The sequence below is a fragment of the Peromyscus leucopus genome, chromosome 8b, assembly GCF_004664715.2.
Source record: "Peromyscus leucopus breed LL Stock chromosome 8b, UCI_PerLeu_2.1, whole genome shotgun sequence".
Lineage (NCBI taxonomy): Eukaryota > Metazoa > Chordata > Mammalia > Rodentia > Cricetidae > Peromyscus > Peromyscus leucopus.
In genome coordinates, this window is record NC_051086.1 from 94762604 (window position 1) to 94786179 (window position 23576).

At 49.2% G+C, this 23576-nt stretch overlaps 1 protein-coding gene and 2 non-coding genes across 3 annotated transcripts in view; 1 reads left to right on the plus strand and 2 right to left on the minus strand.

Moving 5' to 3' along the window:
- Lasp1 (LIM and SH3 protein 1) overlaps nucleotides 1-11089 on the minus strand; it is a 38970-nt gene extending 27881 nt beyond the window's left edge. Inside the window, exons 1-2 of the mRNA XM_028869109.2 lie at nucleotides 10799-11089; nucleotides 3460-3554 (exon numbers count right to left, since the gene is read on the minus strand). Coding sequence (XP_028724942.1) covers nucleotides 3460-3554; nucleotides 10799-10867 — 164 coding nt within the window. The 5' untranslated portion in view covers nucleotides 10868-11089. The remainder of the gene's footprint in view (nucleotides 1-3459; nucleotides 3555-10798) is intronic.
- Nucleotides 11090-11673: 584 nt separating this feature from the next.
- On the plus strand, nucleotides 11674-11745 carry Trnac-gca. Its single transcript has one exon. It is a non-coding gene; the product is annotated as a tRNA-Cys (tRNA).
- A 1666-nt stretch (nucleotides 11746-13411) lies between these two features.
- Trnac-gca lies at nucleotides 13412-13483 on the minus strand. Its single transcript has one exon. It is a non-coding gene; the product is annotated as a tRNA-Cys (tRNA).
- Between the last annotated feature and the right edge of the window lie 10093 nt (nucleotides 13484-23576).

Here is a 23576-nt window from a genome sequence, read left to right on the forward strand (position 1 = left end):
AATCAGGAACCCAGACATCTGAGGTCACTTTGAGGGAAAAGGTTCTACTGAGGTCTCTCTTCCTTCGCCACACGGTTCCTCTAGTCTACAGTGGGCGTCCTGTCTGCAGGTCCCCAAGGCAATTAGTCCCATTGCCACCCCAACCCCAGCTCTGACCTCCAGACTCCTGTGACTGTTTGCGTGGACCCAGGGAAACAGGTTTGCAAGAGCCAGGGTTCTGATGATCCAATTTACAAAACAAATACTCCAGGGCATAAATATTTCTCTAGCCAACAAAACAGGCCCACTCCACCCACGTGGAAGCTTCATGAAAGAAGAGGTGAGCAGGCCTGCTTGGGCCGCCCTACAGGTAGGAGCGTGCCCCCCTCCCTCACTGCGAAGAGTTCACCATAAGGAATCTGCTGGAATCTCAGTGAGAGCCCAGGGGAGCCCAGGGGATGGTAGGAGGCCACTCCAGGACAGTGTCTAACTACATGCCTGTGGTTCACCACACCAGGCAAGCTGGCTGTGAGCACCAGTCTCCTCAAACACGTCCTTGCAAGGAGAGAAACAGAAGCCCTTTTCACTGTTCAGTCACTTTCTAGAACTTTGGAAAGACAGAAGGGACACTCGGCTTTCTTCTCTCATTTCCTCTTCTTCCACAAGACCCTAAGATGCCCCCAGGCTCAGACACCACCAGCCAGGAACAGGCAGGCAACACACAGAAATTCCCTGCACACCAGACTCACCCCACACTCCCTGGGTGGCCTAGAGCCCTGGCAGATTGCCAGGAGATGTCACCTAGCCCTGTGTGTCCCATCCTAGTCAGGTTTAGTCCAGTGGAGGGAAGCAGCACCCTGCAGAAGATCTAGCCTGTGGCCCACAAGCACACCCAGGACTGGAAGGAGTCTGGAGTGTAGGAGGGAGAAGCCCTGAGATTCGGGAATCTGAATGTCACTGAAAAGTAGGCTCAGAGACAACTCCAAACGGGAGAGAGTAAGTGACCATTTGACTGGGGCCTAGCACACAGCAGGGATTCTGACCTCGGGCAGGGGGAACCCAAGTTCAGACAGGTGCAGAGGCCACCTATCTGCATTTGGCTGGGGGGACAAGGAACTTAGCAGACAGCTCCACAGACACAAAGCCAGCAGGGAGCTGCAGCAGCCAAGAGGCTGATGCAGCTGGAATGAAATGAAGCACAGCTAAGACACACACACACACACACACACACACACACACGCACACACACACACACGCGGATGTACGCGCGCGCGCACACACGCACACACAGGACACCCAGACACAAGCCGATGCAGGTCCTTCCCAGCAAACACCCACTGGGCCAGAGGTTAAAGGTCACCTGTATAGAGCTGAAGTCAGGAGAGACACCAACCTGTTCTCCAGGCAGAATGTCAGGAAAGGGATATAACTGGTGACTCCCCAAGCAGGGAAGACTTATCTCCTACTTTCCCCAGGCCCCAAAGGCTGCAGGCTCTCTCCTCTCCCATTTGCTGCCTGTCTCCCCCAAGAAGGCTAAGCTAGAACTCTGGCTCCAGGGCGAAGGGCATTCTGATAGAAAACATTCTCTCTCCGAATTCCAGCGCTCACTGGGTCGCAGGTAAGCCGGCTGGAGAAGAGAGCAAGGGTTATCACCCTGAGCGCCCCATGCTCAGCCAGACTTCTACCAGGAAGTGGAGGCCCACCCAGAAGATGCCCCAGGAGGCTGGCAGACCAGGCTGGAGTAGTCCGGCACCCAAAAGGTTAAGTGCCCTGGTTTTTCTGAACCCCACCCCACTCCCCAAAGGAGGGAGGAAGTGGCAGAGAATCAGGGTTTGTGTGAGCCCTTAAGAATTCAAAGAATGTCCCATTTCCCTTGGGGCTGGGAGGGCTGGGGGGCTGGGTAGGCCAAGGAGCCATAGAAATCAGGAGAACTAAGGGACCAAAAAAGCTGTGGGCCTTCCTCTACTCAGAACCACCCTGGCTGGACCTAAGACGGGAACAATGGCCATGCTGCCTCTTGGGCTTGAGACTGTATCAGAAATCAGGTTCCCAGCACCTGAGACAGGTTGGCATAGAGCAGAGGGCAAGCAACAAGTGTCTGGTGAATGCTCAAACCCCCAAGGTCCTTGGGAAAGGAGGTGGGGGCATGACAGCCTGCCCTCAAAGAGACATGTCTCCAGTTTCCTTCTGATAAACTTTGGCTATGGAGAATTTAATTAGGAGACCAGCCGGTCATGGGGAAACATGTCTATAAACCCACACATCTGGAGGCGAAGGCAACAAGTTTTAGGTTATCTATCCTCAGCTACATAGTGAGTCTAAACTAGCCTGAGATATGTGAGACAAACAAGCAAAAATACCTGGACAAGTCAGATCAGAAACTGAAATGACTACAGATCTTAGCACCTCCCTCTGAGGAACCTGACCTCCTAAAGCCCAGATCTTGCAAGTGGTCTGAGGTCAGCGGCTGCACCTGCTCTGACTTAATGCTGAGGGTGCACTTGCTACTCACGAGTCCCCTTGGAGATAAGAGTTTCAACCCTCTCTGAAACTGCAGGAGACTCACTTCCAGGATGGTGTCCCTCTAGGGTGGGAGACAATGGCCTCCCTCCCCAAGCCCTGCATCCAGCTGGCCACAACACAGGATTCTGTATAAGGAACAGAAGCCGAGCTAGCGACTCTCAGAATAATGGACAATGGTGTCACTGGTCTCCCTGCAGGGAGGCCACATCCTTCTCCTTCTCAATATGAAAAGGAGGCTAAACCCTGAGGAGCACTGGATGCTTTTGCAGAGGACCTGGGTTCACCTTGCAGCACCCCATATAGGCTCACAACCACCTACCACTCCAGTTCCAGGGGATCTGATGCCCTCTTCTGGTCTCCATGGATACCAGGCACCCAAGTGGTACTCATACACAAATGTAGATAAAACATAAAATAAAATAAATAAAACACATAAAATAAAATAAATGAATAATTTTTTGTTTTGTATTCTCAAAAAAAAAAAAAGAGAGGAAGACAGAAAAGAAAGAAACAAGAGGTCTCTAGAACCTTCTAGAAGGGACAATGGAGAAAAGAACCACCAAATGAGAGAAAGCCAAGGGGAGAACCCCCCACTCCCAAGCCTGGATACAGTGCAGCAGGTACAGGACAGGTCTCTTAATCCCTGCTGTACCCTTTGCAAAACCGGTACAAGGGAAGTAGCCTGCTGGCTTTACTACCCAGAGGCTGTCTAGGAACCAGCCTCACCTCAGCCTCGCCACGTGATCCTGGGAAAGTCCCCTCCCTCCCCAAGCCTGTTTTCTCATCTGTAAAATGGGGACAGTAAAAGCACTCTGCTATGGAGGGACAATGTGACACACTACTGTCACAATCTATTGAGTAGGGTGTGCAAGTGCGACAATGTCACCTTGGGCTATGGGGGGGGAAGTTGGAGGGAAGCCAGGCACCCCGAAGACTCCCGTGTCCCCCGAGACTCACGCATTGCAGTAAGGTTTCTTCTCATAGCCCTTGTAGTTCTTCATGTTCAGGGTCATCTTGCAGGTCTCGCAGTGAAAGCATGCTTTATGCCAGAACTGGGTGGGGACAGAGGGAAGACAGAATTAGACAGCGGAACTTCCCTAGGCATGGACACTAAGGCTGTAAGAACACCTGGGGAAGCTGGGCGGCGGTGGCGGCACAGGCCTTTAATCCCAGCACTCAGCGGGTGGAGGCAGGCAGATCTGAATATGAGGCCAGCCTGATCTACAGAGTGAATTTCAGGACAGCCAGGGCTACACAGAGAAACTCTGTCTTTAAAAAAAGCAAAAAAAAAAAAAAAACCAAAAAACAAAAAACCACCACCTGGTGAACAGGGGCATTTCAGGTCACAGGCTCTGGCAGCCAATGCCACTCCCCTCCCCTCCTCATGCCCCACCAGACAATTATTTAGCTGTCAGGACAGCAAGTAGATCAGATCTGAGAGAGTAAAGGGGGAAGAACCCAGTTAAGAAGGAGGTAGCAGCCCCCAGAAAGGCATCTCCACTTCCCCAGACCACTCCAGCCCAGAACTGGATGAGCCTCATTGGTTATGCAAAGCGGCACTCTGTTGCTAAGCAGCACACTGGGAAGAAGCAGGTCCTCGGCTGGCCACCAAGCCTGCAGAAGCCAGCACAGCCAATGGCACAAAGGCCCGGCCCGGGGCAAACCTATCTTCCCTCTAACTGCTGACCCCCTGGAGCTCCCCTCCGCAATGCTCTAAGCTCAGCTGGCTCTCACTTCCCAAAGGACCCCGGATTAGAGGAGCCGATAGGTGCCCCAGCCACACCCACATCCTGTCCACTCCCACATCTCCCACCGGCAGCTGGACAGGGTGGGAGACACCCTGAAGAGGCAGAAAAGAGCTTTGTTTCAAAGCTCTCAGCTAGACTCCAGGTGTGTCCATATCACAACCCCACCCAGAAAGCGGGATGACCTTGGCCTCACCCTGTCTGCACAGCACATGGGAGTCTGATTCTACTTCCTGTCTATGGACTGCAAAGAATAATGCCTGTCTTCCCGGGACTGTTAAAGAGTCACGAGAAACCACCTGCCCCCAGCAAAGCACCTGGCACTCTGCTTCCACGCAGGTGCTGGACACTGGAGGCACTCACACAGTCTAACTTGAGCTCCAACGTGGGTACATGGGACAGAGGCGCAACCCTAGGAAACCAGGGTTCTAAAACAGATCCATCAAGACTAATCCAGAGTGGCTGATGGAGAGAAGGAGAAACCATCTCCATCCCAGAAGCTCCATTCCAGAATTTCGGCTTTAGGCTGCTTGTATCTGCCTGTCTCAGCAGTCAAGAGAGATACTCTTGACCCCCAAATGAGGTAGCCAGAGGCCAGGGAGGGGCCAGGGAGACCTCAGAAAGTGACTGAGTGAGCGGCAGGACTGATTCCCAGCCATCTGTTAAAGAACTCCCCCAAAGTGGTGCTTTTCAAAACATGTTTCCCAAACTAAGAGAGCTTCAGACACACTCGGAGAAGGGGCCAAAAGAAAGGAAGCTCAGTGGCTGGGATTCCTCCCCTGCACCTCAGCACACTTCACCCAGACACCAGGACTGTTTCTGGGGGCAACTGCCCTCTAATGGGACATTTTTCCTATCAAGCAGACCCAGGGGGGGGGGATCTAACAGGGAATGTTAACAAGGAGATGCAGGAAACGACTCTTTGGGAAGAGAGCCAGCTGTAAGTCTCGAAGTAAAGGGTCGGGTGGTCTGAGCTTGGCCCCACCCCCACCTGGGCCCATCCGAGAGCCACTGCCTCCCCCCCCCACTCACAGTAACTTTCAGAGTCCTTACTGTTTGGGGGTGTCACATACCCCCAACATAAAAAAAAACCAGAAAAAATCAAAACAGGGTGGTCCTTCCCCCAGAGATCCCCTGACTGGGAGGCATTGGCAGACTGCCTCAGCTGTCACCAACTAAGTCTGCAGCCCCTGCCTGCTGCCCCTGCCTGGGCCCCTGCCTGCTGCCCCTGCCTGGGCCCCTGCCTGCTGCCCCTGCCTGGGCCCCTGCCTCCCCTACCCCCGCAGGGGCCTGCCAGGAAAAACATTCTGCAGAATCCAGACCATGACCCACTTTCACACACACACATATGCAGGAGTACACTGTCCTAGGGCTAGGGACCTCCAAGGTTGCCTCCTGACAAACTCCGGGTCAGGAAGGAGATCTCTAGCAGATGACCAGATCCTCACCCTACAGCCAGGCCCTGTGGAGAAGGAGCTAGAAGAATACAGACCAGGCTAGAGTCCCCACAGGAACTCGGGGCTGCCCCCAAGAGTTTGCTCCCATTAGCAGTTTACTCCTGGAGATCCTAAGGGGGCCAGTGTTCTCAACTTGATACATCAGCCTGCAACAAGGGAGGGGGGTCATCTGTCCTTTTTTGGGCTGCTCAGGAGCAGAGTAATGGAAACCAGAGTGAGGTGGGTATCTGCTGGGCGACTCCCAAGGGAGGTCTCCACATCTGTAAAGCAGGGCCACAACTATGATCTCCCCCAGGAACTGTCAGAGAACCAGAAGGCCACTCCTTTGGGGAGGCAGGAAATGGCCATTCATTCAAGAGTGCTCGTGAACCAACTCCAGAATGAGAGGAACTTCATCCTGTCTCTTGTCAGGTATGGAGGAAAGATGATGTAAAAGAAGTCCCAAGAGGACCTGCCTTCTTCCCCTGGTTCTAGGAGCCTTACTTAGTTCACAGCAAGAACGGCCCTGTTTGCAAGGTCCAGGGCAGACTTTGGGCATGTGCTCCTAGGATTTAGGACTGAGGAAGCGAACCGCACCAGGAGGTGTGCGGCTCAGAATGTATCCCTAGTCACAGGGCAAGCTGCCCATGAGATGATGCAGCTCAGTCAGACCCCAGGCACCAGACAACCACCCTTCCCGTCCTGTCTGAAATGCTGTGTGGGAAAATGACTCCAGAAAGACAGACGGGCCAGTGGGGACAGAAGCCCCTGCAAGGATCCCACACACTGGAGCCAGACCCTGGGGCTCCATGGCTCTAGGGGAGGAAGAGAGCAGCTTCATCCAGGTCCCTGTACCTGCAGCCTGTCACCTGCTTCCTAGGATGACGGTGACTCAGGGCCGGAGTATGAGACTCCTCCCTTCCTGTAGCCTAGAGTTAGAGTTTGCCCCTTCCTAGGGTCAACACCAGCACTACCCAGGCTCAGGCCATCAGCCTAACTCAGGGCCTCCAGCTTATAAACTCGACGCACTTCCACAATTCCTTTCTAGTAACCTGAAGCCCCTGGAACCATAGCCCTCAGGATCCTAGGCCCAACACCTTCCTCCAGACAGGATGAGGAAGGGTGGGACCCACTGCTCGCCCTCCTCCGACCAACAGGGTTTCACTACGTAGCTCTGGCTGGCCTTGGAATACACTCTGTAGCCCAGTCTACTGACCTCAAACTCAGAGATCCTCCTGCCTCTGCCTCCCAAATACTGGGATTAAACGTGTGTACCACTACGCTGCCTAAGTGGACCCACTTTTGGAAAAGAGACAGTGTAAATAAAAATACCTGTTTGCAAATACACCAGCAGACGACCGAAACCGCCAGAATTTTGGGAGCTGGGGGGGTAGCTCGGTTGGCAAAGGGCTTGGCCAGCAGGCACAAAGACAAAATCCTGTGATCCACACTCAGCACTATAAAAAGTGGGTGTGGTGCCAAAACTCATCAGTCACCCCAGCACTTGGGAGGCGGAGGTAAGAAGAGGATTGTGAGTTCAAGGATAGCCTGGGCTACATGAGACCCTGTCTTTAAAAAAAAAAACTTTGCAAAAAAAAAATTTTTTTGCAAGTCATAGTGACAAATGACTGTAATCCCAGCACTTAGGAAGCTGAGGCAGGAGGATTTAAAAAAAAGAAAAGAAAGAAAGAAAGACAGATAAAACTTTCGCTAAAAGGAGGGAGACAGGCTGTCCATCAGCCTCCTCTGGGTGGGTAAGGTCATCCAGAATGTGGCCCAACACAAAACGGCAAGCTTACTTAAAATATAAGAACTTTTTTATGGATATTGTATATTTCTCTATTGAGAATCTTGTAGATGATAATATCATGTCCCAATGTCAAAAAGTTGGACACACCTGCTTATCGGGCTCATAGCTTACAGGAGTTATCTTCCCCCACCCCATGCCCCACCCCCACCCCATTTGTGAGGCCTTTCAGTCCAGTACACTTCAGTAAGTAGTACCTATTATGAATGGCGGGTCCTGAAGGGATTGCAGGGTATTCCAAACTTTTCTTTTTAACAAAAACAAAACATGGGGATGGGGAGTCGGAACAAGAGCTCAGTGGTTAAGAGCAAGGGCCGATCTTCCAGAGGACCCTGGTTCAATTCCCAAAACCGACATGGTGGGTCTCAGAATTTTGTCAATTCCAGTCCCAGCCATGCCAACACTTCTTGGCTTCTTCTGACACCAGGCACACACATGGTGCACAGATATATATGCAGGCAAAGATCTGTACACATAAAATAAAGCAAACAACAACAACAAAATTGTTGTTCATGGCTACATGAACTTTGTTCCTTTGAGGGAACAGGGGTACACCCTAACAGCCATTTGGGGCAGGAGGCCCTCTCTAATGGAACATTCCAAAGCAACTCTCAGTGGGGCCAATCCCCCAGCTTTCCTGACTGTCTCCACCTGTTTTTAGAAGCTGAGGGAAAAAGAAAGTGAGAGAAAGCTGTGGCAGCTTCTCAACAGTGTAGGTCACTAGATACAAAGTAGGTGTTCAATAAATATTTGTTAAATGAATGAGGTCACCCTGGCTCTCCTTCCTGCTCTAATCCCAGAAAACCCTCTAGGGAAACAAACCTCAACCTCCTTCCTCAAACACCGTCGTCAGCACTACAGATTTATTTACCCAGCATGCAGAGCTCGCTGGTACTATGGGTTGGGGACAGAGTGGCCTTCATTGGTGATAAGGTTTACCCACTTATGCCTTTGACAGATAAGGCTCAGGCAGGAGAAGACTGCTCATCAAGGACACAGCTTCCGCTCTAGCCAAGCAGCAGGCGGGCGCATGCCATAGGGGATTGCAGTAAATCAGGCCAGTCCACCTTGATTCTCCCTGACTGGCCACCAGAAGCCTTGGGAAGTTGGGTAGCAACCATGCCTATGGGACTGAACTTTCCTCATACCCAGGTCTCTGCTCAGCATTCTCCAGGGCTCCAGTTCTAACTATCTGTTCTTATTGCCTGTAGGGCATGGACGGGAGAGACAGGCCGGCAGGATTCTCCAGTCTGTGGAGGGGGTGAAAGGCAGATGTCTCTCCAGGGCCACTTCCGCTAGGGGGAGTTCTAAAACCAGAAAGGAATCACCCACTCCCACTTCCCAGGGCAACCCCAACTAGATTATCCTCTTCTAGCTAGGGCATCTAGGATCCCTGCCCCCTTCCTTATGACACACAGCACTGAAGGTCTTTACAAGGAGAGTGGCTGGAGTGCTGGGCAGAAAAGAGAGAAGAGAACGGCCTTGACCACACTCCCTGCACTGCCCACCTCCGAGGCAATGACATCATCAATGCCCATCTGGTGACAGGGAATACTGAGGCCCAGAACCATTCATAAAGCTGATGGGCATAGACCTGGGCTAAGACTGTCTCCCACTTCCCAGGCTCGCAATCCTCCCATCATCCATTGCCTCTCCCTACTCATTACTGGGGAGCCCACTTGACAGCCTAGGGAACTACTGCAAATGCAGGGGTCAAAGCACTTGACCAGGAATGACAAAGATTTTCCTGTAAGGACAGTTAACTTCTCGAGTTTGTTTGTTTGTTTGGGGGAGTCTCCATCTAGGAGTGCCACTCTCCAGGGGCTAGCACAGTGACTGAGCAGGTCAGCACCTTCCCTAAGCCACTCCTAGACTCCAGGCTAGCCCAGCCCCATGTCCTTTTCCTCCAGAAAAGAAGTCCAAATGTTTCAGAACCACGAGTCCCCGCCTCCTGACCTGGACTCGGAGGTCAAAGGTTCCTAAGAACGAACTAATCTTAGTCCCGAGAGGAGAGACAAAGTATTTAACAAAGTATCCATTTCCAACAAAACTAGATCCCCTCTCTCGGGCGCAGGCCTATCGCCTGTTCAGACAGAAAGGTGGGAATAGGTAAACTCCTATCTAGCTTGGGGAGCTAGATACAATGTACCCACGAGGAGCCAAATCACAGAGGCGTCCCTTCAGAGGGGAACACAGAGAAGGGACAGGTTGCCTTCGGCTTCAGAAGGATCAGCAAGGCAGGAGGTCCCACCTCGAACTATACCGGAAACACCCAGATCGACTCTTCAATTCCCCTTGCAGAAATGTAATGGCAACCAGATGAACGAGTCCAGCCTGGGCCGGGGATGTGTAAGAGCCCCTAGGGGACAGCTAATTTCCAGAAGGCTACCCTCTCCGCCCTCCCCTCTAAAAAAATTCTCCCTTTCCTTGGCTTCCCCAGAAGTCGGCCAATCCCACCCTCCATTGATGAAACCAGCTCTGAAAAGTTAGCTCTTTGTTCTCTCAGCTGGTCTCCAGGCTGAGCACAATTTCAGATCTCGGAGAAGCGTCCCCTCCAACCCTCCCCACCTCAGCACCCCACCCCGCCCAGCTCCTGCTGGGCTGCCCAGCACCCAGAGTGGCTTGCAATTTGAATTGGCGATTGGGAAAGCTATGAAGGAGGTCTGCGGGTTCCCCAACCAGGGAACCAGCAAGGAGGGGGCAGTCCAGCAGGTCGTTCAGACTGGGGGGGGGGGTCTCGAAATAAGATTCCAGTGCTGCCCCTAAGTCCCTTTCACCACAATTGGCACTCGCTGGCCAATGGACCCGACCCAGCTTCTAGGCCAGGAAGCTGGGCTACCAGCAGCCCAAGCCCGGAGGGTTGCGCTGGCCCCAGCCTCCGCCCCGCCCCCGCCGCCCCCTCCCCCCAGCGCCCCGCGCTTCCGCCTACTTGGCGCTGGGCGCCGCGGGGAAAGGGAGCGGCCGTCTCCTCTCTTACTCCCGGCTCTGGGGGGGGCGGGACTGCACCTCTAACCTCCAGCACACACCCCGGCGATCCTGGTTTCCTGGTGCTCTCCCGCCCTTCCAGCCCTCCTAGCCCCGACGCACAGAGCCCATCCTTCTCCAGCGGTGGCTGCCCACCGCCTCGCCTTGGATTTCCCGGGTTCCAGACTGTGGTCTGTCTCCGCACCCCAAGTCACGTCCCGCCTTCCTTCCCTGCTCAGGGGATCACAAGAGAAGAGCCCGCAAAGACCCAGTCCCTCCTTCCTCCCCCGATGGAGAGCTGCACTGGGAATGCCTAGCCCGGGGCGCCGGGTGCCGGAGCTCACCTTATCCAGACAGTTCACCTTCTCCGTGGGATACACGATCTTGCCGCACCGGGCACAGTTCGGGTTCATGGTTCCGGGGAAAGACTGGGGCGGGGACGCCCGAGCTCGCGCGCGTTCCCTTTTCCTTGGGCGAGCGTCTGAGAGGCGGCGGCTGCAACTGTGCAGGCGACGGCGACTGGAACTGGGGAACTGGCCTCCGCCTCCGCCCTCCTTCCCCTAATAAACACGGTGGGGAGGAGGGGCTGCACTGGCTGGGGCGGGGACGCGCCTCGGACGCGGAAAGGGGCGCGCGCGACAAGGCGCGCTCCCCGGGCGACGTGGGGCTGCGTGGGGGCGGGTTCCGGGGAGGGCAGCAGGACGTGGGTGCTGGAGTCCCTAAGCTCCCGGGGTGCCCGCGCCCTGGGCTCCCCGACTGACGGCAGCCCCTGACCACGGCCCTTACCCAACTGAAGATACATATGCGACTGCGACAAAGCCCGATCTCCCGTGAGAGGGCCGACCCCACGCACCCGATGAGGGTGGGGATGGTACGGATTCTCCAGACTCGGGGACTTTCTTTATACCAGTGGGTACCCAACGTGAACCTGCGGGGAACCCCACCTGCCCCGCCCAGTGCCCCAGCTAGTTCCCTTCCCGCCCCACGTCCTCTCCTACATTGGTACCTGCCCCTTTCCCTTTGGACTCAGCGCGTCCGGGTGTTCGCACTCCCTGCGCCTCTGAGCTGCAGGATTCCTGGGGGTTCCTGGGCATCCTCTGCTTTTAGCTTGGTCCCCTTTGCTCTTTTATTCTTTTCCTTTGCCCTTAGAGTATCCGTGTAGCAGCTGCAACAGTATCTTACTACTGAAAAGAATTTGCTCCAACCACTGGAACGGTGTGGGGGTATAGCTCAGTGGTAGAGCATTTGACTGCAGATCAAGAGGTCCCTGGTTCAAATCCGGGTGCCCCCTCGGAGTCTTTTCCTCAATTTAATGGCCAAATAAAGATACGTATCATTTCAAATATGGTCTTAACCCAATCCTGGGCTAAAATAGGTATATATAAAAGGTTGTTCAATTTACAGTCTAAGTCGAAAGCTTTTGTTTTTGCCTTGTATCCAGCAGAAGAACATCTGTCTGTCAGGAACAGAAGTTTGCGCGGCCTCATTTGACTGGCGCCGGAGTGGTGATTTCTGCCCACGGTAGCCTTGCAGGTTTTGATTGGATGATTCCACACTTGGGTTTCAGGAGCCAAGGTCACTCCCCGGGTTGGCATTCTATGTCCCATGAGGATAAGGGTAGGTCAAAAGAGGAAAACTCACAGATATGGCCCTTCCCCAACCTAAACTTTCTTTTTTCCTTTTTTCATTCTGCGTTCATTATTACTCTATGTTCTTCTCAAGCCTCCCTGTTGCTTGGTGATGCGGACCGAGTAAAAGCCCTTCGAGAACGTGAGACCGGCAGCTGCGCACCCGTCAGCTCTCTCCAGTGCAAAAGAGTAAGATCCCAAAGCCAAGTAATATAAATTAGTGCAGTGATTTTCAAACTTATGCGTGCTCCAGAACGACCTAGAGGGCTCGTTAAAACATCCCCAGTTTCCTATTGTGTAGACCTGGAGGGAGGCCTTGCCAATTAGCTCTTTGACGGATTTTCCAGGTAAGGCACTCAGGGACCCAGGCACCGGTCTTGGAGGATCACTGGAGTGTTACTACAAAGCCATCGGGTTTGAAATCCTCAAAATGGGGACAGGTGTCCATCTGCTGAGTGTGTGGCTTACGGTATCTGGGCTGGAAGAAATCTCAATGTAAAGAAGGAGGCAAGGGCGGCCCCCTCAGCTAGGTTTTGCCCAAAAAAAGGAAAAAGAAAAGAGACAGGGAGAGGCATGCTGCCTGGGTCAGGGTGCGGCTGTGATATTTTAAACACGGAATCTGGTTGTGTCATCCCAGGACCCCAGGGGAATACTCTCGTGCATTTTTTTGCTTCCCAGTTCCCATTACTGTTCTCTGCCGGGCTGAACAAGGAAGGGGCTAGAACAGCTGCGGGCCAAAGACCAGAAATACCTGACCGGTGCGTCTCACTTCCCAGGCACTAGGCCGTGAAGTTGTATTTTATCAGGCCTCAACTTCTCAGGGAAGGAGGTTCTCATTTTTTTTTAGCTTTAGACCGTGTCTTTTTTTTTTTTTTTTTTTTCATATACAGCGTCCTGTAGCCCAGGCTGTCCTCAATTTTGATATATAGGCCAAGGCTAATCTTAAACTCCCTTGAACTCTGATCCTCCTGCCCCTGACTTCTAAGTGCTGGGAGTAACAGGCATGTACTACCACACCTTGCTACAAACAAGTATATAAACATTCGGTATCTGGATTCATCTTAGTCTTTTGGGTCAGGATACAAACTAGGTAAAAGTAATACTGGTTCCACACCTCAACACTCTGTGACCCAAAAGGGCGTTGTGGCTGGCACTAGTCCAGTGTGTTAGGAGAGTAGGGTTCTCACTAGTTACTGCTGATTCTGGACGACCACGAACATTCCGAACTCCGGTGTGGAAAATTTGGAGGATAGAGGAGATGTTTGAGTTGGAGATAACTGAGTAGTGGAATTGTATATGAATGTCAATGAAAAATATGCACATCCATTCAGGGGGCACCCAGATTTGAACCGGGGACCTCTTGATCTGCAGTCAAATGCTCTACCACTGAGCTATACCCCCTCTGCTGGTGTGAGCTGAGAAAATTCTTTTTACATGACTTGTATACTTTTCCTTTTTGAGACTATACTTTTAAAAGTAATACCTTTTTGCTAAGTAATGTTGAATTTAAAGGCAATATAAAGGCATACATCTAAAAAAAAAAGCTAAAAGCACACTGACAATTTGAAAACATAAATTTAGGTTGCAAACTTCTTTTTTTTTTTTTTAAAGCAGGGTATCACCATAGAACTCCATCTGGAATGCAAGTTAGACTCAATACTTTATCCAGTTTCTAATAATTTATCTTTCTCTTGCAAAACTGCGTTGGAAGACTTTTCTCTCTGCTCTCTCCAGAATATAAATACCACCTCAAACAGAACACCCACTGCGAGGCACGGTTGCCCTCTTATGATTCTTAGAGCACTCACTATGTCGCCCTCTCAAGAAGCGAAACAAACTTTCAACTAAGATAGAGTGATCCTAGCTCTCTGAGTTCACAATGTGCTAGAGACCCACTAGGAATAAATTCACAGGCGAATCAGCATAAATACTTGCCGGGCAGTGGTGGTACCAGCACATGCGTTTAATCCCAGTGCTCAGGAGGCAGAAGCAGGCAGATCTCTGAGTTTAAGGTCAACCTGGTCTACAGTGTGAGTTCCAGGACAGCAAGAACTATACAGAGAGACCCTGTCTCGAAATCCCCCTCCCCTCAAGAAAAAGTAAATACTCGGTAGTAATAAGGAGAAACAGTTAAAAAAAAAAAATGTTCAGCTAGTGGTGGTGCCTGGGGTGTATTTAGCACTCAGTTCAGCCATGGCTGAATAGCAAAACTCTGCCAATAAGTAAATAATACTAAAAGCAAGATATTTAGCAAAGTACCAGAGGTCTACTTCAAGTTGGATAGTCATGGAAGAATTTATTCTTCTCTCCTTTACTTAGAGTGATGGCCGGCAAGCATGGTGGAGTTTAAAGACATCATGCAAACTATATAGAGATCTTATCTAGATAGATGAAGGAAGGAAGGAAGGAAGGAAGGAAAGAAGGAAGGAAGGAAGGAAGGAAGTTGTGAGTGAGTAAATAAATAAATAATAAATAATGTGAAATCCGGACACTGCGTGATTTCAGTTACAAGGTATGTAGACAACCACAGAAGCAGAAAGGGAAATAAATGGCGGTTAGCAGGGATTGGGACCGAGGGAAACAGGGAGCTGCCATCATTGTACAAAAGTGAGTAAATTCTAGACAACTGCTCCACAACTTTGTGCCCAGAGCTGTGGTGGTGTTGTGTTCCCCAAAATATTGTGCACCCCAATAAACTTATCTGGGGTCAGAGAACAGACAGCCACTAGATACAAAGGCTAGAAAATGGTGGCACTCACACCTTTAATCCCAGCATTCCAGAGGTAGAAATCCCTCTGGATCTCGGTGAGTTCAAGGCCACATTGGAAACAGCCAGGCATGGTGACACAGGCCTTTAATCCCAAGAAGTGAGCCTTTAATCCCAAGAAGTGAGCCTTTAATCCCAGGGAGTGATGGGAAAAACAGAAAGATATATAAGGCATGGAGACCAGAAACTAGAAGCATTTTGGCTGGTTAAGCTTTCAGGCTTTCGAGCAGCAGTTCAGCTGAGAACCATTGGGATGAGGACACAGAGGTTTCCAGTCTGAGGAAACAGGATCATCTGAGAAGTTGGTGAGGTGAGGTAGCTGTGGCTTGCTCTGTCTCTCTGATCTTCCAGCATCCACCCCAATAACTGGCCTCATGCTTGATTTAATTAATAAGACTTTTTACGATTCCTGCTACACAGAGCCCTGGGGTGTGGTTTAGTGGGGGGGGGGGCTCACCTGACAGACACCAGGCCCTGTACTGGATCAGGAACAAGAAAAATCCAAGCTCAGTCTCCCTGGTTTAAATTCAAAGTGTCTAGGTGTGATGGCACAACCCTGTGATTCCAGCACTGTGAGCATCAGAAAGGCCGGCCTCAACTATGTATAGAGTTTAAGGTCAATCTGGACTACATGAGGCAGACAGAAAGACAGACAGACAAACAGAAACAGAAAAGATAAAATATGTAAGAAAATAAAAAGCCAAGCATTTCTCTTTGGAGCTAAGGATGTACTCAATGACAGAGTCACCTAGACTACTGAAGGCTCTGGGCTGTGGATTAGGTCTTAACCCAAAAACAAACACCAGGTTTTTCGGGGGCCCGACAAGATAGTTCAAGTAGAGGAGGTACTTGCTATTCAGCCTGATAATTTGAGTTCATTTCCTAGAACTCATGTAGTAGGAGAGAATCAACTCTTGCAAGTTATTCTCTGACTTCCACATTCACCTAAACACTCACACATACACACACATAATAAATATAAAAAAAAAATGCTAATAAAAAAAACTCATCTTGCTGGGCAGTGGTGGCATACGCCTTTGATCCCAGCACTCGGGAGGCAGAATCAGGTGGATCTTTGTGAGTTCGAGGCCAGCCTGGTCTACAGAGTGAGATCCAGGACAGGCTCCAAAACTACACAGAGAAACCTTGTCTCAAAATAAATAAATAATTATTTAAAAAACCCATCTTTTTGAAAAATCTCAGCCAGATGTGGTGAGTCCCACCTGTAAAGCCTGCACTTTGAAGGCTGAGGAAAAAGATGGCCAGTTCCAATTCCAGACCCAGTCTGGGCTCTATGGCATGACCCTGTCTCAACAACAGCAATAATGAAAGTCTCATTCAAGAGAAAGCAGTAAGTGCATGGCTCCCAATACTTGCAGAAGTCATATTCTGTGGTCACAGTCAACAACAGGCTCAATATACAGCCAAGGCTACAGAGAGAAACCCCGTGTGTGTGTGTGTGTGTGTGTGTGTGTGTGTGTGTGTGTGTTCAATGCTTTTACTTTTGATGGCACTGGGGGGTGAGTTTAGGAGTTCAGTATGTCATGTGAGTTTTCTACCACTAAGCTATATACAGAATGGAGACATTGGATGGACATTTCCAGCAGATGTTGAAGGCATAGGCCACCACTGCATCAGGCTTTTTTTTTTTTTAAAGGATTTACTTACCTTTATTTTATTTTTTTTTTCTTTTTGGTTTTTCAAGACAGGGTTTCTCTGTGTAGCTTTGGTGCCTGTACTGGATCTCGATGTGTAGACCAGGCTGGCCTTGAACTCACAGAGATCCACCTGCCTCTGCCTCCCGAGTGCTGGGATTAAAGGTGTGCACCACCACCGCCCGGCCTTATTTGCTTTTTTTTATTTCACATGGATTGGTGCTTTGCCTGCTTGAGGATGTCGGATACCTTAGAACAGGAGTTACAGATGGCTGTGATTGCCATGTGGGTGCTGGGAATTGAACTCTAGAAGAGCAGCTGGTGCCCTTAACCACTGAGCCATCTCTCCAGCCCCGTGTGTGTATTCCTAACCCAGGAGTTGGCAAACCTACCCATAGATCCCCTATAGTTAGTTTCCCAACACACCACTGCAACTGTTTCCTGCAGGAAGGAATGGGCAAGCTCTTCAGCTGAGAGAGGGAAGAGGCAAGAGTCTGGGGGTTCAAGACAGGAGAAACCGTGGGGTGCTCGCTTTGGAAAGGAAAAAGGTGAACATACTTGGGCGGAGGTGTAGGAATGCTAGACGAAACCTTTTAGAGGTGGGTGGAGTGGCACGTGCTTTTTCTCGATAACACTCAGCTGCTGGGTGCAGTCCTGGAGCAATCCTATCGTTGAAGTTACTCAGCTTGTAGGTTGGCAAGGAAACCCATCCCAAGGCTCACAGTGAATCAGGCAGTGTGCCAAGCAAGGACTCCGGAGAACACAAAGAACGCAAAGTGACCCCTGCACTCAGGAAGCAAACAGTCCGCCTGGACTTAGGGTGGGTGAGACGACTCAGCAGGTGAAGGTACTTACCACCGAACCCCAGGATTTGAGTTCAATCCCTGAGATCCACACAGTGTAAGGAAAGGATCAATTCCCACAAGTTGTACACACACACACACACACACACACACACACACACACACTTTAAGGGCAATTTAAAATATTGAACAAGATATGTGTTCCAAGTAAGAAGCACTCCAAAATCAAAAGGCAGAGAGAATATCTAAGACGGCTCTTTGATGACGAAATCCAAGACTTTGTGCTGGGAGTTGAACCCATAGCTTTGGGACATGCTTGGCCAGTGCTCTAGTAGACTTTTACCCAGATAAGTGTAGTCTTCAGCTCAATCAGGGAATCGGCTCTTTGCAACAGAGACCATTATAAAAAATACCACCAATCAACATGCAGAGTGGTGGAGCCCAGTCCTAATGGACACATCTACAAAACACTCCTTCAGAACGCTCTGGGAACTCTGCAGAAGAGGAGACCGAAAGACTGTTAAGAGCCAGAGGATCAGGGAATTTGCTGTGAGACTGTGTCTCCTAGTAATATCAGAAGCTACACACATAAAGTCTCACCAATGTGGTTGTCCAAATGTGAGCTGGACAAGGATGACATCAATGAATATGCCAGACTGGACAGGGAAACCCCACAAGGCCTTGACCCTACACAAAGAATAACGGGCAATTTAAAACCCGAAGCAGGAGTAAAACCAGAAGCAGGAGAGGTGGGTCTCCCCAGCACATCCACTGGTTGTCCAGTTCCAAATGGTAAGCCTGAAAACATGTATCCAAGCAACACTGCATGGATGAAACAAACAGGTTATATTTAGAAATGAATGTAGCCAGGAGGTGATGGCACAAGCCTTTAATCACAGCACTCAGGAGGCAGAGGCAGGTGGATCTCTGTTAGTCTGAGGTCAGCCTGGTCTATAGAGTGAGTTCCAGGACAGCCAAAGCTACAGAGAAACCCTGTCTGGGGAAAAAAAACAAAAGAACATCAATGACTGTGATCAGTTGGGATGTCTTGGGCTACCTTATCCTCTAAGTAGAGGATTATCTCTAATTGCAGGTGTCTATGAATGACCTAACATCCTTGTGACTATTAGGTAAATCCTTATGGAATGTAGCAACAGACCCCACCAATTAAAGGCTGTCATCAGAAAACATTCCAGAACTATTCCAAGAGGCTTCCCACTTGGATGTAACTTGCCTACCTGCTGTTTTCACCAATTCCTTTTAAAAGTGTGTTAGGACCAGGCATGAAGGCACATGCCTGTAATCCCAGGAAAACAAAACACACACACACACACACACACAACACACACACACACACACACACACACACACACACGGCCTTGATTTGTGGTTTTTCCTTGTTCTATTCCTGTAAAAACTTCATAACATTGTTATCATATTGAACACATTGAAACATGGCGTTTAGAATGAACTTGAATCTGTGCTCCCAGGCCACAGTCACTTGTGTTTGGCTTCTGAATAAACTCTTATTCCTTTTGAGGTGACAATGGTGTGAGGTTTTGTACAGTCCAATTATGGTGCTCAAAGAGGGGCCCCATGGACAATGCAACCTTCCTTTCTTCCTTCCTCTCCTTCTCCTTCTCCTCCTCTTTTTTCTAAGTTTTGTAAACAGTATCAGTAGTTGGCCCTTGGCTGGCCAGGTACTTGCTCTGTATACCAGACTGGCCTAGAATTTATAGAGATCCGCCTGCCTCTGCCTCAAGAGTGCTGGGATTAAAGGCGTGCGCCACCACAGCCTGGGAAAATCTACTTTCACTAGAGGAGGCCCCAGATCAGAATCCAGTACCAACATGATCTCCTAGTGCCCAAGTGCCTGGCGCTGCTTCAGGGGAAGGGTCTTTCCGTGGCTCCAGCATCCTGTGAATCGACTGGGGAGCCCTTGGTTGATTCTGAGGGGTGGTTTAGGGGTGACTGTGTTGGACATCTTTTCTTTTGTTTTCAGAACTTTAGATGGAGGTCTGCATTCTGTTTGAAAGCACCCTGGGTGTCTGACCTTTCAGTTTGTATAAACTTTTTCTCCCACCATCCCTTCAATGTCTAAGTCATGAGTTCAAGGCCAGCCTGGTCTACAGAACAATTTCCAGGACGGACTCCAAAGCTACACAGAGAAATCCTGTCTCAAAACAAACATAAATAAATAAATAAATAAAAAAATAAATAAATGGGGCCAGACAGTGGTGGCACACACCTTTAGTCCCAGCACTTGAGCAGAGGCAGGCAGTTTTCTGAGTTGATAGCCAGCCTGACCTACAGAGTGAGTTTCAGGACAGACAGGGCTACACAGAAAAACCCTGTCTCAAAAAAAACTAACTAAATAAATAAATGGGGAAACATAACTGAAGATAATTTGGCTTTATACTTCCACACTACACTAAAAGTCCTAGGCAACAGATTTTTTTTTTTTTTTTTTTTTGAGACAGAGTTTCTCTGTGCAACAACCCTGGCTGTCCTGGAACTCTCTTTGTAAACCAGGCTGGCCTCAAACTCACAAAGATCCACCTGTCTCTGCCTCCCGAGTGCTGGGACTAAAGGTGTGCGCTGCCACTCAGCGTAGCCAGTGCTCTTAACTACTGAGCCAACTCTTCAGCTATGCCTGGCTGCAATAGAAGTTGTTTTTCGAGACAGGGTTTCTCTGTAGCTTTGGAGCCTGTCCTGGTCTAGCTCTGTAGCCCAGGCTGGCCTCGAACTCACAGAGATCCGCCTGCCTCTGCCTTCCAAGTGCTGGGATTACAGGTGTGTGCCACCACCACCTGGCTTGTTTTTTTTTTGTTGTTTTGTTTTGTTGTTTTGTTTTTTGAAGACAAGGAATTTTTTTTTTTTTTTAAGACAGGGTTTCTCTGTGTTTTTGTGCCTTTCCTGGAACTCACTTTGCAGACCAGGCTGGCCTCAAACTCACAGAGATCTGCCTGACTCTGCCTCTCGAGTGCTTGGATTAAAGGTGTGCGCCACCACCGCCTGGCTATCAAGACAAGGTTTCTATCTATAACAGCTTTGTCTGTCCTAAAACTCACTCTGTAGACCAGGCTGGCCTCCAAAGCTGGCCTCAAAAAAAAAAAAAAAAAAAAAAAAAAAAAACAGAAAAGAAATTAAAAAAAAAAAGTTCTCTCCAAAGAACTTCATCCAGATGAGAGAGGTGATCCATCTTCAAAGTGCACTGAAATAAAAAGTCTGGAAAGGATTTGACAAAACATTCAAGTCAAACCCAGAATAAATCCAGCAGGAAGAGGTAGCATGAAGCATCACAGGACTTCTTTATCCAGTTCACTGGTCATTCCATGCAAATGAGTTAGGAAAGGTCATCAAAGGTGATATGTGACCCAGCACTTGTGAGGCAGAGCCAGGTGGATCTCTGAGTTCAAGGCCAGCCTGGTCTACAAAGCGAGTTCCAGGAATGGCGCAAAGCTACACAGAGAAACCCTGTCTGGAAAAACAAAACAAATCAAAAAAAGTTCAAGTCCTGCCTGAGTCACAGAATGACTTCAAGGCTATATGAGCAGCTTACAGGGAAAATTATGAAAGACCCTGTCTTTTTTTTTTTTTTTAAAAGATGTATTTATATTTATTTTACATAGTGCTCTTTCTGCACGTATGCCTTTATGCCAGAAGAGGGCATCAGACCTCATTACAGATGACTGTGAGGCACCATGTGGTTGCTGGAAATTGAACTCAGGACCTCTGGAAGAACAACCAGTGCTCCTAACCACTGAGCCATCTCTCCAGCCCTAACCCTATCTTTTTTGTGTGTTTGTTTTTGTTTTGTTTTGTTTTTCAGGACAGTTTCTCTGTGCAGCTCTGGCTGTCCTGAAACTCTCTGTAGACCAGGCAAGCCTCGAACTCACAGAGATCCACCTGCCTCTGCCTCCTGAATGCTGAGACTAAAGATATGCACCATCATTCCGGGCTCCAAGACCCTGTCCTTGCTGGGTAGTGGAAAACAGGATACAGAATACAAATATAAGGTGTGAGATTGAAGGGTATAACCAGGAACCCTGGGTCATTTGGTGTTGCTGGAATGTGAAGTATAAGGGACAAGGTGGCAGGAGATGAGGTCAATTGGGGACAAGCAATTGTGGGAAAGATTGCAATGCTGTGGTAAGGGACTATGGTGGTTTGAATGAGAATGTCCCCATAGGCCTTCATATTTGAATGCTTGGTTCCTAGTTGGTGGAACTGTTTTGGGAAGGATTAGGAGGTGTGGCCTTGTTGGAGAAGTTTGTCACTAGGGTGGACTGGAGATTTCAAAAGCTCATGCCAGGCCTAGTCTTTTGTTCTTTATCTCCAACTTGGGGTCAGATGTAAGCTCTCAGCTACTTCAGTTCTCATACCTGCCTGGTGCCATGCTCCCTACATTGGTAGCCATGGATTTACCCCCTGACTGGGAGGCAAGCCCCTATTTAAATGCTTTATTTTATAAGTTGCCTAGGTCATGGTGTCTCTTCACAGCAATAGACAGTAACTAAGACAGAACCTTAGACCTTATTCTACAAGAACAGAGGGGTTAGCACAGAGTTGCAAGCAATGGGAGACTGAGGTTAGACCACTTAGAAACTGCTGCAGTAGTGCTGAACCAAAGGCATGCCTTGGGAAGCCTGGCAAACAGTTCAGGAAGAGTTAACAGTCCCTGGTGTTTAAATCTGGCTGCATGGGAAAGAGAAAAAATAATGTATCACTTTTTCTAGTTGTCACACTGGTGGTAGCCCTAACCCAAAGGACTGTTCCTAACATCAGGGAGACAGATACAGAGTCCTCTCATAGTCTTCTCTGTGTTGGTTGATGGCAATGCCATTTTCCCAATGTCCAGGATGACGCAGGGCCTTAGGCACGTCTCAGCTCTTTTCTTTCCCATTCCGCTTATTTGGGTTTCCTCTCCAAAATGAATCTAGAATCTCACTTCATCACATTAGTTCTCCTGCTGTCACTCAAATCCAAATCAAGCCCTTCTTTTGTGAAGAGAGGCTCTGCAGCAATCTTCCTCTGACCAGACATTCATAGTTAGATTGTGCTCCCACGTTGGCTTGAAATCAGGCCACCGTTTTCCATTTCTCTCAGTAAACACAACATCTCTACAGCAGGGAGCAAAGCTCTCCACTACCCATTCCATTATTCTTTTCATATTTCCCACCTTTTTAATTTGATTTTTATGTATACAAGTGTTTGCCTGCATATGGATATGTGCACTACATACTTGCCAGATGCCCACAGAGCCAAAAGAGAGTGTCAGAGCCATGGGAACTGGAGTCACAGATGGTTGTGAACTGCTGTGTGTGTACCGGGGACAGAACCAGGTCCTATGCCAAAGGAGCAAATGCTCTTAACCCCTGAGTAACCTCCTGAGACTTCAGACATTCCACCATTCTGGACTTATACTTTCTAAAATCATTTATCATTACTTTGTTTAGTTCCTTCTTGTTCCTGCTGCTCATCCTTCCTTGCTGCTCTCACTGACACCTAGCTTCCTTGCTAGCTAGTCACAAGTTTTAGGCAAGTTCCTGTCTAGGGCTTGTAAGTGACCTTCGACTGTTGGATACTTTAAACTTTATCATTGTTGCTTATGAATAAATAATGTGTGTGGGCACATGCGCCATGCAGTGTGTGGGTTCAGAGGAAAACTTTATGGAATTGGTTCTCTCCTTCCACCTTTACCTGGGTTCTGGGGATCAAACTCAGTGGTCTGGCTTACATGGCAAGCACCTTTACTCATGGATCTATCTTTCTGGCCATGATTTTACATACAACACACACACACACACACACACACACAACACACACACACACACACACACACACAGAAGCTAAAAAGAAATTTCACACCTTTTTTCAGTGTTGGGGACAAGACCTAGAATCTTGTCAGGCATGTGCTCCATCACTGAGATACACCTCCAGCCCTTTTCCAACTTTACATTTTCTGACAGGGTCTTTCTACATTGTCCAAAGTGGCCTTGAACTTGGGATCCTCTTGCCTAACTTTTGAATATATGGGATTACAAGTCTGCACCATCAGGCATTAATATTTCCATTGTAATCAGCCTCTTCACTTTCCAGACCCCTAACTTTTCTTTCTTCATAGTGATTTGTTCCCTTAATGAACTACTGCAATTTTCAAAACCAGTTCTGTTCTTTAGTATCTAATATCTGTTTCTAACCTCTACTCTGGCAGATGGTAAAATCCATAAAGGCAAGAACAATTCTATTTTGTTCCTTCATGTAAT